This window comes from Plecotus auritus (genome assembly GCF_963455305.1).
Source record: "Plecotus auritus genome assembly, chromosome: 3".
Lineage (NCBI taxonomy): Eukaryota > Metazoa > Chordata > Mammalia > Chiroptera > Vespertilionidae > Plecotus > Plecotus auritus.
Window position 1 is genome coordinate 119,948,099 of NC_137772.1, and position 14,959 is coordinate 119,963,057.

At 37.6% G+C, this 14,959-nt stretch overlaps 1 protein-coding gene across 7 annotated transcripts in view; it reads left to right on the forward strand.

Moving 5' to 3' along the window:
• PARP4 (poly(ADP-ribose) polymerase family member 4) overlaps nt 1–14,959 on the forward strand; it is a 165,351-nt gene that overhangs the window by 126,097 nt on the left and 24,295 nt on the right. For all 7 annotated transcript variants that reach the window (XM_080662135.1, XM_080662138.1, XM_080662139.1 and 4 more), the window contains 2 exons: nt 3,704–4,768; nt 6,462–6,561. In XM_080662135.1, the coding sequence (XP_080518261.1) occupies nt 3,704–4,768; nt 6,462–6,561 (1,165 nt within the window). The remainder of the gene's footprint in view (nt 1–3,703; nt 4,769–6,461; nt 6,562–14,959) is intronic.

Sequence of the window (14,959 nt, forward strand, 5' to 3'; positions counted from 1 at the left end):
TAATTTATTGTTTCAGATCTTACATTTAGGTCTTTGATGGATTTTGAATTAATTTTTGTACATGGGGACAAAATAATCTAGTTTCATTATTTTGCATGTGACTTTACAATTTTCCCAACACCATTTATTGAAGAGACTTTCTTTACTCCATTGTATGTTTCTGTCTCCTTTATCGAAAATTAACTGCCCATATACATGTGATTTTATATCTGGGCTCTCAATTCTGTTCATTGATCTGTTTTTCTGCCAATATCATGCTGTTTTTAATTATCATAGCTCTGCAGTATAATTTGAAGTCAGGTAGTGTGATACCTCTGGCTTCATTGCTTTGGCTATTCGAGGTCTTGTGTGTTCCATACAAATCTGATGAGTTTTTGTTCTATGCCTTTAGAGAATGACACTGGGATTTTGATGGGGATTGCATTAAATCTGTATATTGCTTTGGGTAATATGGCCATTTTAACTATGTTGATTCTTTCAATTCATGAACACAGAATATCTTTCCATTTTATTGTGTCTTTTTATTTCTTTTAATAATGCTTTGTAGTTTTTGGTATTTGGTCTTTCACATCCTTTGTTTATTCCTAGTTATTTTATTCTTTTGGTTGCAATTGCAAAAGGTATTGTTGTTTTTTTTCATTTCTTTTTCTGACGTTTTGTTGTTAGTATACAGGAAGGCATTGGATTTTTGTACATTGATTTTGTATCCTGCAACTTTACTGTATTTGTCTATTTCTAATAGTTTTTTGGTGGAGTCTTTAAAGTATTCTATATACAGAATCATGTCATCTGCAAAAAGTGACACTTTTACTTCTTCCTTCCTGATTTGAATACCTTTTATTTATTTCTTTTGCTTATTGCTCTGCCTAGGACTTCCAGAACTATGTTGAGTAAGAGTGGTGAGAGTGGGTACCCTTGTGTTGTTCCTGATTTTAGAGGAAAAACTTACAGTTTTTCACCATTTAGTATAATATTGGCTGAGGGTTTGTAATACATGGCCTTTATTATGTTGAGGTACTTTCCTTTATTGAGTGTTTTAATCATAGTAGATGTTGTATTTTATAAAATGTTTTTTCTGCATTTATTGATAAGATCAGAGGATTTTTATCTGTTGTTTTGTTAATGTGGTTTATTACATTGATTGATTTGTGTATCCTGAAGCATCCTTGTGACCCTGAAATGAATGCCACTTGATCGTGAGGTATCATTTTTTAAAAATGTATTGTTGTATTTGATTTGGTAGTATTTTCTTTAGGATTTTTGTATCTGTATTCATCAAAAATATTGGTCTGTATTTTTCTTTTTTTGTGTTATCTTTGCCAGGTTTTGAATCATTCCTTTCAGATTCCAAAGGAAGCTTTTTAAACATTAAAAAAAAATCCAAACAGGCAGCTATTTATGGAATTGAACCTACAATCTTTCAGTGCACAGGACAAAGCCCAGCCAATTGAGCCACACCAGCCAGGCAAAATGGATAACTATTTACTAGTAAATGTGCTGTGGTTTTATGTGGAGCAAACAGTTTATATGTAAATTTTAAAATTCAGTTATGGTGGTTTTGTTTTTTATCATTTTTATTTTTTGTCATGCTTAGAAATACCTTTCCTGTTCAGAGATTATGCTTTTTTAAAATTTTTCCTTAGTTATATCTTTAAATCATTTTATGGTTTCATGTTTGAATTTTTCACCCAATTGGAATCTATTCTGGTATAAGATAGGAAGTCTGAAACCAACTTTATTCTTTTTCAGGTAGCTGCCAACTTTTTCTAACACTATCTATTGCATAATTCTTCTTTTCCTCCTATTTACTTGAAATGCCATCTTTATCATCTACTAGATTCCCACATGTTTTAGGATCTGTTGCTGGACCAGGTGTTCTGTCCTATTGATTTGTCTGTTATAATTATTGCAATTTAACAAAATGCTTTAATAAGTCTAGCCCATCACTATTGTAATTGTTCTTTTTTAGTTATCTGATTAAGAACTTTTTTAACAGATAAACATTATTTTTAACTATTATTTTAGAATGTATGTCTTGTCATATGTTCTTCAATATTAATTACTTAAATTTATACTTAAAATTTGATTGAGCTGGGAAAGGACAACTCCTTTTTTAAAATTCCCAATTAAAAAAAAAAACGGCAAACATGGGTGTGGGACCAGCCCGTTATGTGCCTCCTACCAATCTCAATGTGCTTTCTTCTTTACTTCTCTAGTTGCAGTGTTGTATCGTAAATCAGCGAGCTAGATACAAGACACCTGAACAAGCCAATTAATTAGGAGTCTTTATTATGCTCGGGCTCAGAGCAGAATGTCTCTGTCAAAATCTGAGCCAACAGAGAGGAAGTTTTCCTTATTTATACTCTTTTGAGCTCTTTGCAGATTTTACAAAGAGCTCTGTGTAAGTTATTTTTGCAGACAGTTTGTGACCTTGGATACATAGTGAACAAACACTTGGCATGGGAATATTATCAGTATTAGTCAATTATGTTAGATGGCTAGCTTGCAAGGTCAGACAATTAAGTTTTTATCTTTTTCTATTATTCAAACTAAAACAGTTATTTTACAGAATAAGGGACTATCTAAAAATAATAGAGTTGACCTATAGAACAAGGGACTGTCTAAGAATACCAGAGTATTCAAACAGCAGTTTCAAACAGCAGTTTTCCAAAGGAGGGATTACTATGCTTCATTAGGACTTCCATTCAGCCAGCTTTCAGGTGGTTCTGAATGATGGTTGTTCTGTATTTTAGTTGTAATTTTGATGTGGTTGTGGGAGGCAGCACCATCTTGATTCTTGAAAATTCTAAATAGCTCATTTACATTGGTAAAATTAGAGGCTAGCCAATTCCAAAATGCCTCAAGGGCTTGTAATTTATATAAAATTGCATTTTATTTACATGTAACTATTTAAGGAATACTCTTTAAATTATATTCAAACAATAGTAGTAACATAGCACCTTTCAATTCCTTTTGTTATATATGTTGTTTATATTCTGTTATAAAGATATATTCATTTAGTTACTTTAAAGCTTTTGAGGGATTTTTCCAGTTTTCTCATTTTCTGAATAGTGCTGTAAAACAGTATAAAGGACTAGAAAATTTTTTTTCAAATTACCAGCTTATTTTAGGGCTACTTTACACATATGATACTGCTAATTGTAAAATCTTGGGTAAGTTACTTCTTTGGTCTTCAGTTTTCTCTTGTGTAAAAATAAGGGATGTTCAAAATTCTGTGATTCTGAGAACTAAGAGAGATTAAGATCTGTAATGTATTTATTGCTGATATCTTCTCCAAATCTTATATTCCATACCTATAAAATGAGGTTTTGTTTCATTTATTTTTTTATTTTTTTTATATATTTTATTGATATTTCACAGAGAGGAAGGGAGAGGGATAGAGAGCTAGAAACATCGATGTGAGAGAAACATCGATCAGCTGCCTCCTGCACACCTCCCACTGAGGATGTGCCCACAACCAAGGTACATGCCCTTGACCGGACTCGAACCCGGGACCTCTCATTCCGCAGGCCGACGCTCTATCCACTGAGCCAAACCGGTTTCGGCAAGGTTTTGTTTCATTTAAATGATCTTGAATAAGCAATTGCTTGACTACAGGGAAGTCAGCTACTAAGAAGGGCATTGGCTTGATTGGTGATTTTATTCCATTTTCCGTGACATGGTAATTTTTTCTTCTGGGCAGACTCTTTCAGCATCCTCTGAATGGCACGAAGAACTGCAACTTGAACGTTTGACTAAAAAAAAATGCAAATCATCTAAGCTGGAAGTTTTTGAAGGTTCTGAAGTGCTTAGCTTAGGTTCCCACATACCAGAGAAACCTTTAATACACAATTTTGAATGTAGAGATGCAGAAAGGCCATTGGGCTTAAGTCAGATAGATTCATTTAAATACGCAGAAATTAAACCAGTATTTACAAAAGCCAGTTCACCAGAAATGGCTCTTTACAACTCCTTTGCTGCCCCTGGTTCAACCAATTCTCTAGCTGTTTCCTCTGTTGGTTCTGCTTTCCTCTATCCTCAGAGATCTCTTTTTGGTTCTCTTGCTAGTCCCAAACAGTTTGGTCCATCTAATAATGACCAAGGCCTTAAGACAGGCTGTTCTACTGGCATTTCCCTTGAATGGGGTTCTCCTCCCAGACTGCCTTCCCACAACCCACCTTTTGGATCTTTTACTGGTTCTGCTTTCTCAGGTGACTTATTTAGCTGCAGACAGTCTGATCTACCTAAAATTTATGAAGGCCCTAAGCTCTGTCCTTGTACTGACAGTTCCCTTGCGTTGGGTTCTCCCCCTCAGCAGAATCCTTTGTTCTCTTCTCCTAGACTTCCTCCCCCTGATCCAACCGGAGGGTCTAGCTTTTATCTTCTTCCTGGTTCCTCTCTTCATTTTCCAAATTCCTCCGCTCCCTTGAGCACCAGTTACAAGCAGCCAATGCATCCAATTGGCTTTGCTCACTATGGGGCTCCTCCAACATATGAGGCTTCTCCATCAAATATTTCTGCAAGAACTGCATCATCAGATTCTCTCCCATATACGTATTTGACTGGCTTAAGTTCTTTTGAAACAGAAAGTGATGAAACACCAGGATTTTTGGCAAGTAGGCTTTTTAAAAAGGTAGAAAAATCTGATATAACAAGAAGAGACTTTCCTGCAAGCTTTCTGGTACTAAACAACGGGGATGACATAGACTGCAAAGAAAGCTGGATGAATTTTGTACCTGGGACTGAACTCTTCAATCTGCAAACTGAGGTATTAGTTTTATTTCACCTATATCTGTTGTTGATTTGCTTCATAAATCAAGTAGCTGGTCATCAAACTGTATATAACCAATCCACAGTGAGTTAAGAAGGGACTTGTGCCAGAGTGTATCAACACACTGCTTCCTTCATTGAGAAAATCTTACTGAGAGATTAAAAAAAAAAAGGCAATTGCACAAAACATTGTAGTCTATGATGACTGTTGTTTGTCTCTCTACCTATAACTCTTCGGCCAGAATATCATGCTAGTGAATGATAATATTTATTAGCTGAAAATGAGCATCCCTGAATGGGCCAAGGGTAAGACCTTAATTTCCTAGGTTCTAAGACTGATGATCTGCAAGTCACGTGAATTTCCCATTGTCGTGTTAAGCACAGACACTATACTAGTAAGCATACTCTAAATATTTCTGCAGAAGATCCTGGGAATGTAACTCAGTATGTAAGATTGTGTTAGAGCATGTGTCAGGATCTAGGATTGTGCTTATTAGCTTCTCAAATGGAATGATTAAAGAGATTTACCTCCTGCACAGGTACTAAGGCCCTCTCTCGCATCTGTAATTATTTCTTTTTATGTAGTTTAGTAACAGAAACAACTGGATTTAGTATAAGACTAAGTTTGAGTTCCAACGCTGCTGCTTGGTGATTTGGGGCAAGTCAGATAACCTTTTTCAGCCTCAGTTTCCTTACCCATATAATGGGAATAATAATAGTATCTACATCATATTGTGGTTTCAGGTTTAAACAAGATAATAACAGCTGCCCAACTGCCCTAACCTGGAAGGATGTACATAAACGCAGTATAGGTAGCAGTATAGCAGCCACTGCTCTCTGTGGACCCTGGAGCCAGACTGTTTGGGGCTCAAATCCTGGCTGTGCCACTTCTTAGCTGTGAAACTTTGAACAAGTACCTTAACCTTTCTGTACTGCAGTGTCCTCAATCTGCAAAGTGACTATAATAATAATACCTCCACAAAGAATGGCTGAAAAGATAAAATACCACCTAGCACCTGTTCAGTACTGGTTGGCACATATTATCACTGCTGGTATTTTTCAAATTATGGCCATAGATTCTTTAACATATGCACCTGCCTGTGACATCACCCTCCATTCTGCTCCCTGTATGGGTTTCCCTGAGACCTAGAGTCTGTCTAATCCTCACATGGAAGCTTACCTCACTCCCATAAGCATGTGACAAAGGGTAGCCTGAAAAACAGTGGTTCTTTGCTGGGGTGGGTGGGGGACAGTGAACACAAGGAAGTAATTTTAAAGAGCATATTCAACATAAAAATTTTATATTTAGTAAAAAATTGTCAGTTTCATGTTTCAGATATCATAAGGGCACATTTTTAACATTTAACAAAGGAATCATGCTATTTAAAAGTTTGAGGAACATTGCTTTGAGAAACAATGCATTGTTAGAAGAAAAAATATATAGTACCATTTTTAAAGTATCTCTACACATGTGCCTTTTTTCAGACTTTTTATAAATGCCACTAGATATTTAGTGTCTATAGTATGTACTGTGTCACTAGTATGTGAAGAACTTTGATTTTACAGTAATAAAAATTTTAGACATGTCTTAATAAACTGAATTGAAATAATTGGAAACTTACTCATCCCATAACTTCTTATGTGATGAAATTTCAAGAATGTTACTTAAATTTGTTTTCTGAACTTCATAGGATGGCTTCTGGAAACTTACACCAGCACTGGGACTCATATTAAATCTGAATACAACTATTTTGAACAGTTTTCTTGAACAAAAAGGCATTCGATCTCTAGGTAAGTCACTATTTTTCTATTCATTAAATCACACGCTCTAACTGTTATAATTTTTGTAAGCTAGTGTATTAATCTAATAATTATATAAGTTACATATGAATGGAATTATATTTGTTAATCATAAAAGGAAATAGGGGACTAGTTTCTAGTCGTATCTTTATCACCAATTAGGGTATCACCTGTGCAAATTTATTAGCATAAGTAGCAATAACTATTTTTAAAAATTCAAATTTTAAGTCACTTAACACAAAGATTACTTTCTTGCCCATATCACAGTCAAATATCAGTAAGCAGAGAAGTTCCACTCCACATAGTCATTTAGAGACCCAGGCCCTTTCCGTATTGTGGCTCTACTATCATCAACATGTGTCTTTAAAATTACTCTGGTGGAAGAAAAGAAGAAAAAAGATGACTCTGGCATCATTTACCAGGTAGACATCAGCAAGAGAGTGAAAATGTGGCAAGCATTAGTCACAGAGCCCCACCCAGATACAGGACTTTGTGCCCAGGAAGAGAAGACAGTTTTAATAAGCAGCCAGTCAGTCTCTGCCAGAGCAGGTTGTTCAGCTGGACCTGATTCTTTTTATGACAATGAATTGGATGGATGAGAAGATCCTGGACATCCTCAAACACCAAAGTAGTTTGAAGGCCAAATGCTAGCCCTAGGTTAAGAGATTTTTTAATTATTTTTTCCTACGTTATAATTGATTTCAGAGAAAGGAAGGAAGAGGTTGATAGAAACATCAATGATGAGAATCATCAGTTGCCTGGTTCCTGCATGCCCCCTACTGGGGATCGAGCCCACAACCCCAGCAGCAAATGCCCTGACCAGGAATTGAACCATAACCTCCTGGTTCATGGATCAACACTCAACCACTGAGCCACACCGGCTGGGCTAAGAGATTTGTTTATTATTATTTTTTTAAATCTTTATTGTTGAGAATATTACAGATGTCCCCTCCCCATGCCATTGTCCCTCTCCACCTGGTTCCCAATGGGCCCCAGGCCTTCACGACCCTCCTGTCTGTGTCCATAGGTAAGATCTTTGATTAATCTCTTCCAGCCCTCTCACCCCTTCCTTCTGGGATTCATCAGTCTGTTCCATGCTTTCATACCTCTGATTCTATTTTATTTGACCAGTTTATATTGTTCATTAGATTTCTTGTTTGTTTATTTTGATTTTTAGATTCAATTGTTGATAGATATATATTTGTTGCCGTTTTATTGTTCATATTTTCTTCTTGTTGTTCCCCTTCTCCCCCTCCTCCTCCTCCTCCTTCTTTTCTTCTTCTTCAATAACCTTTAACATTTCATAATACTGATTTGGTAGTGATGAACACTTTTAGCTTTTTCTTCTTTGTGAAGCTCTTTATCTGACCCTAATGAGAGCTTTGCTGGGCAGAGTAATCTTGGTTGTAGGTCCTTACTATTCATCACTTTGAATATTTCTTTCCACTCCCTTCTGGCCTACAAAGTTTCTGTTGAGAAATCATCTGACAGTCGTAACTAACTGCTTTTCTCTTGCTGCTTTTAAGATTCTCTCTTTGTCTTTAGCCCTTGGCATTTTAATTATGATGTGTCTTGCTGTGGGCCTTTTCGGTTCCTCTTGGTTGGAACACTCATGTTCTTACATGTCTCCAGAAGGACATGTAAGTCTATTTTCTTCACCAAGTAGGGGAAGTTTTCTGTCATTATTTCTTTAAATAGGTTTTCAATATCTTGCTCTTTATCATCTTCTTCTGGCAACCCCATAATGCGAATGTTGGTACACTTGAAGTTATCTCAGAGCCTCTTTACACTAACTTCATATTTTTGGATTCTTTTTTCTTTTTTTCTCTTCTTATTGGGTGTTTTTTGCTTCCTCATATTCCACATTGTTGATTTGATTTTTGGACTCCTCTACTCTACTGTTGAATCCCTATAAATTATTTTTTATTTCAGTTAGTGTATGCTTAATTTCTGACGAGTCCTTTTTCATGTCTTTGATGTTCTGGATCCTTGAAAGTCCCATGAAGATCCTTGAGTAACCTTATAACCATGGTTTTGAACTCTGTATCCAAAAGTTTGCTTCTTCCCATTTTTTTCATTTGTGACATGATTCCTTGTCTTTCCATTTTGGCTGTTTCCTTGTGTTTGTTTCTATGTTTTAGGTAGAGCTGTAGTGTATCTTGGAATTGGTAGAGTGGCCTTGTGTAGTAGTTGTCCTGTAGGGCCCAGTGGCTCAGCCTCCCCAGTCACCTGAGCTGGGCACTCTAGGTACATCCATGTGTGGGCTATGTGCACAGTCTTGTAGTTGAGCCTTGGTTGCTGTTGGCGTCTCTCGGAGGAGTTGATCTCCAGGCCAATTGGCTGTGAGGACCAGCTGTGGCTAAAGTGAGAGAGCTGCTGTGCCAGAAACACCCCTATGGAGCTGGACTTGCTTCAGTGGGGCTTTGGTGCTCACTGAGTCTGCCCCTTGAGTGTGTCGCTTATGGATGTGTAGAGTTGCAATCTGCTATGGTCAGAAGCTGTCCATTGGGTGCACTGGCTCTGGGGCCTCCAGGGAGGTGCAAAGTCAGCCACTGACTGGGTCCACTCTGCAGGGGCTATTTGTATTGAAATTAGAGGTGCCCAGGCAAGACCCAGCTGTGAAGCAAGGCAGGCTTGTGTTTGTGCAGGGTCTGGGACACTTTATTGATAGGTTTGGGGCATGCTGACCCAGCTGTAGCTTGTTTGGGAGATTTTAGGGAAGTCTGAAGCTTGAGCTAGGACAGGCCATTCATATGCAAAAGCCACTGCAAACAGGTTGGGTGGGGCTTCAAATTGGATGGGGAAGGTTCTCAGGGAATCAACAGAGCAGAGCAAACAGATACAGCTGTCAGTCAGCCCTGCAACAGGGGAGGTCCCAGCACAGGAACAATGACCTTTATGAGCACCTCCATCTGGGAGAAAGCTGCCCCACAGTTACTGCTCCAATTCCATACAATGCAGTTCTTTCTCATATGTGTCTGGGTCTCCCAGAGCCTTGCCCTGGTGCTGGAGCTCAGAGGAAGTGGGACTTCGTAAGTTCAGTTCTTGTGCTGGCCCTTTAAAAGGAACATTTGGGTCTCCAGCAGCCTCCGTGCCACTGAGCTCCAATCCCTATTGGTTTTTACAGCTGTGGCTAAAAAATTTTACAGGGACTTCTCTTCCCAGCTCTGGGAGCCTGGGCTGGGGGTCTGGTGTAGGGCTGGGACCCCTTGCTCCTCACAGGCGGCCTCCACAAAGATGATTTCCCTCCTGATTTAAAAAGTGGCACGTGTAGGTGCTGGTCCAACCCTGCCTGCCCCTATGCCCCTTCTACCAGTCTCAATGTGCCTTCTTCTTTACTTCTCTAGTTGTAGAACTTCCATTCGTTGAGCTTTCAGGTGGTTCTAAATGATGGTTGTTCCATATTTTAGTTGCAATTTTGTTTTTGTTTTTGTGTTTTATTTATTTCTTCATTTATTTTAAATTTTATTGTTGAAAGTATTGCACATGTTCCTTTTTTTTCCCCCATTGACTCCCCTCCAGCCCGCCCCCTCCCTCAGCCCCAGGCCTTCACCACCCTATTTTGTTCATGGGTAATGCTTATATGCACACAAGGTCTTTGGTTGATTACCTCCCACCCACCCACCCACCCCCACCATCCCTTCGAGATTCTGCACTCTGTTCCATGCTTCCATGTCTCTGAATACACTCCCTTGATCAGTTTATTTTGTTAATTGGGTTCCACATATGAGTGAGATCATGTGATACTTGTCTTTCTCTCACTGACTTATTTCACTTAGCATCATACTTTCCAGGTCCTTTCATGCTGTCTCAAAGGGTAAGAGATACTGCTGCATAGTGTTCCGTGGAATAAATGTTCCAAAGCCTTTTTATCCACTCATCTACTGATGGCCACTTGGGCTGTTTCCAGATCTTAGCTATTGTAAATTGTGCTGCTATAAACATAGGGGTGCATATATTCTTTCTGATGTTGTTTGGTGTTTCCGGAATCTTAGGATATATTCCTTGAGGAAACTCAATACTGTTTTCCATAATGGCTGCACCAGTCTGCATTCCCACCAGCAGTGAATGATGGTTCCCTTTTCTCACATCCTTGTCAGCACTTGTCATCTGTTGATTTGTCGATGATGGCCATTCTGACAGTTGCCAATTTTTTAATTGAATTTTTTGTCTTCCTTTTATTAAGTTGTATGAGTTCTTTATATATTTTGGATATTAACCCTTTATAAGATGTATCATTGCCAAATATGTTTTCCCATATGGTGGGCTCCCTTTTTGTTTTGTTGATGGTTTCTTTTGCTGTGCAAAAGCTTTTTATTTTGAGTAGTCCCATTTGTTTATTTTTTCCTTAGTTTCCTTTGCCCTAGGAGATGTATCTATAAACATATTGCTATGAGAGATGTCTGAAATTTTGATGCCTATGGTTTCTTCTAGGATTTTTATAGTTTTCTAACTTATATTTAAGTCTTTTATCCATTTTGAGTTTATTCTTGTGTATGGTGTACGTTGGTGGTCTAGTTTCTTTTTTTTTTTGCATGTACCTGCCCAGTTTTCCCAACACCATTTATTTGAAGAGTCTTTCCTGACTCCATTGTATGCTCTTGCCTCCTTTTTCAAATATTAATTAAGCATAATGGCTTGGGTCAATTTCTGGGGTCTCTGTTCTGTTGCATTGGTCTGTATGCCTGTTCTTATGCCAGTACCAGGCTATTTTGATTATGGTGGCTTTGTGGTATAACTTGATATCTGGTATTGTGATTCCTCCAACTTTGTCCCTTCTCAAAATGGTTGTGGCTATTTGGATCTTTTTTGGTTCCATATCAGTTTTTAGAGTATTTATTCTAGATCTGTGAAATATGCTGTTGGTATTTTAGTAGGGATTGGATTGAATCTATAGATTGCCTTGGGCAATATGGACATATTAATAATGTTAATTCTACCAATCCATGAACACAGTATATTTATATCTTCTACCTCTTTTTTCAATGTCCTGTCATTTTTTGAGTACAAGTCTTTTACCTCCTTGGTTAAGTTTATTCCTAAGTATCTTAATTTTTTTGTTGCAATGGTAAATGGGATGGTTTGTTTAGTTTCTCTTTCTGTGAATTTATTATTGGTATATAAAAAAGCCATAGATTTCTGGGTATTGATTTTGTATCCTGCTACATTGCCAAATTTATTTATTAAATCTAGTAGCTTTTTGGTGGAGTCTTTAGGGTTTTCTAGTACAATATCATGTCATCTGCAAATAATGAGAGTTTTACTTACTCCTTTCCAATATGGATGACTTTTATTTCTTCTTCTTGTCTGATCACTATGGCTAGCAGTTCCAGTACTATGTCGAACAGGTGTGGTGAAAGTGGGCATCCCTGTCTTGTTCCTGTTCTTAGAGGAAATGGTTTTAGTTTTTGCACATTGAGTATGATGTTCCCTGTAGGCTTGCCATATATGGCCTTTATTATGTTGAGATACACTTCCTCTATTCCCACCTTACTGAGAGTTTTTATCAAAAATGGGTATTGTTTTTTGGTGAATGCTTTTTCTGCATCATGTGATTTTCATATTTCAATTTGTTTATGTGATGTATCACATTCACTGATTTGCAAATCAATATTCCAACTTGCATCCCTGGAATAAATCCCACTTGGTCATGGTGCATGATCTTTTTAATATAATGCTAGATCTAATTTGCTAATATTTTGTTAAGGATTTTAGCATCTATGTTTCTTGTTGTTCTCTTTCTAATTCTTTAAGTTGTAGGGTTAAATAGTTTATTATTAATATTTCTGTTTTTTGAGGTAGGACTGTAGTGCTATGAACTTCTTTCTCAGGACTGCTTTGGATATGTCCCAGAGATTTTGGGTTGTTGTGAGTTCATTTTCATTTGTTTCCAGGAAGTTTTTATTTCTTTCTTGATCTCATTGGTAACCCATTCATTGTTTAATAACATGCTATTTAGCCTCCATGTATTTGAATGTTTTTGAGTGTTTTTACTATAGTTGATTTCTAACTTCATTCCACTGTGATCTGAGAAGATGAGTGATATGATTTCAATCTTCTTGAACTTGTAGAGACTTGTTTTGTGTCCTAACATGTGGTCTATCTTTGTGAATAACCCATGTGAATGCAGCTTTGGGGTGAAATGTTCTAGAAGTGTCTATTAAATTCATCTGATCCACTGTATCCTTTAGAGTCATTGTTTCCTTGTTAACTTTTTGTCTGGAAGATTTATCCAGTGAAGTCAGCAGGGTGTTATAACTGTATTGCTGCCAATATCTCCCTTATTGTCCTTTTGAAGTTTTTTTATATGTATGAAACATATTAGGTGCATATATGTTTACTAGGGTTATATCCTCTTCTTGGATCAATCTTTTTAGTATTATGTAGTGACCTTTATTGTCTCTTGTGATGGCCTTCATTTTGAAGTCTATTTTGTCAGATATGAGTATTGCTACCCCAGTTTTTTTTTTCTTTTCCATTTGCATGGAAAATTTTTCCCATCCCTTCACTCTCATCCTGTATGTGTCTTTTGTTCTGAGGTGGGTGTCTTGTAGACAGCATATAGTCAGGTCAAGTTTTGTATCCGTTCAGCTCTCCTATGTCTTTTGATTAGAGCATTTAATCCATTTAAGTTTAGGGTTTTTATTTATAGGTACTTATTTATTGCCATTTCAATTCTGTAAACCTAGGTTTCTCTCTCTGTTTCTTCTTTTCATTACAGCAGTCTCTTTAGCATTTCTTGTAATGCTGGCTTGGTGGTGATAAACTCCTTTAGCCTTTTTTTTTTTTTTTTTTTTTTGGTCTGGGAAGCTCTTCATTTCACTGTCCATTTTGAATTATAGCCTTGCTTGATATAGTAATCTTAGTTTCAGATTCTTGCTTTCCATTACCTTGAGTATTTCATGCCATTCCCTTCTGGCCTGTAGAGTTTCTGATGAGAAATCAGGTGTCAGCCTTATGGGAACTCCTTTGTAGTTAATAGTTTGCTTTTCTCTTGCTGTCTTTAAGATTCTCTCTTTGTCTTTAATTTTTGGCATTTTAATTATGATGTGTCTGGGCATGAACCTGCTTGGATTCTTCTTGCTTGGGGTTCTCTTTGCCCTCTGAACTTGTGAGAATTTTTTCTTTACCAGGTTAGGGAAGTTTTCTGCCATTATTTCTTCAAACACATTTTTCTATCCCTTTCTTTCTTTCTTTCTTTCTGCCTCTTCTGAAACACCTGCTATGCAAATTTTGTTACATTTCATGTTCTACAGCTCCCTAAAGCTGTCCTCCTGTTTTTTTTAGTTGTTTTTTTTTCTTTTTGGTTATCTTATTGAGTGATTTTTTTTCAACCCTGTCTTCTAATTCACTGATCCAATCCTCAGCTTCTCCTAATCTGCTGTGTATTCCTTCCAGTGTGTTCTTTATTTTTTTAATATATATTTTTATTGGTTTCAGAGAGGAAAGGAGAGGAAGAGAGAAATGGAAACATCAATGATGACAGAAAATCATTGATCAGCTGCCTCCTGTATGCCCCCTACTGGGGATGGAGCCTGCAACCTGGGCATGTGCCCTTGACTGGAATCGAACCTGGGATCTTTAAGTCTGCAGGCGGATGCTCTATCCTCTGAGCCAAACCAGCTAGGACCCAATGTGTTCTTTATTTGTGCTATGTCATTCATTATTTCTGTTTTCATATTTACTGTACCTTTTTTCATGCTGTTGAGTATCTTTACCATCATAATTCTGCACTCTATATCTGATAAATTTCTTATCTCCATTTCATTCATCTCTTCTTCTGGAGAATTCTCTTGTTCTTTTATTTGGGGGTTGTGGTTTTTTTGGGTTTTTTTGGTCTCCTCATTTTGATTACCTCTTTGGATTTGTGACTATGTATTAGGTATATCTGCTATGTCTCTCTTTAGTGCAGGACAGTGTCAACCACTGTTTTTGACTAATTAGATTAGGCAAAGACTCAAAGCCTCCAGAGACCTGCCTCTGCCTGAAGACTGATTGGATTCAGTATTGAGTACCCCTCAGGCGATTGTCTACAGGTGTGGTGAGAGTTTTTCCAACAGGGTGGGCCAGTTGCTTCTGCCTGGAGGCTAATTGTTATTCTCAGTCTCTTAATGGGCCTCAGAAACTTCAGTGTGGGGCAAGGTGTTTTTCAATAGGGTAAACTATCTCCCTCCCCCTCTCCCCCCACAACTGCCAAAACTACCTGAATAGCAAATGTCTGCATGAGAAAGATGACCTCCTCTGCAGCATGAGGAAATGACTCGGCACAGGAAACCTGGGTGTCTGCCTTCTGAGTTCTAACCCCAGAGCCCCCAACCCTGGATTCTGCTCATACAGCTTCAGTCCACTCTGCTCTCTCTATGCTAAGCACAAGGTGAGTGGCTGCACA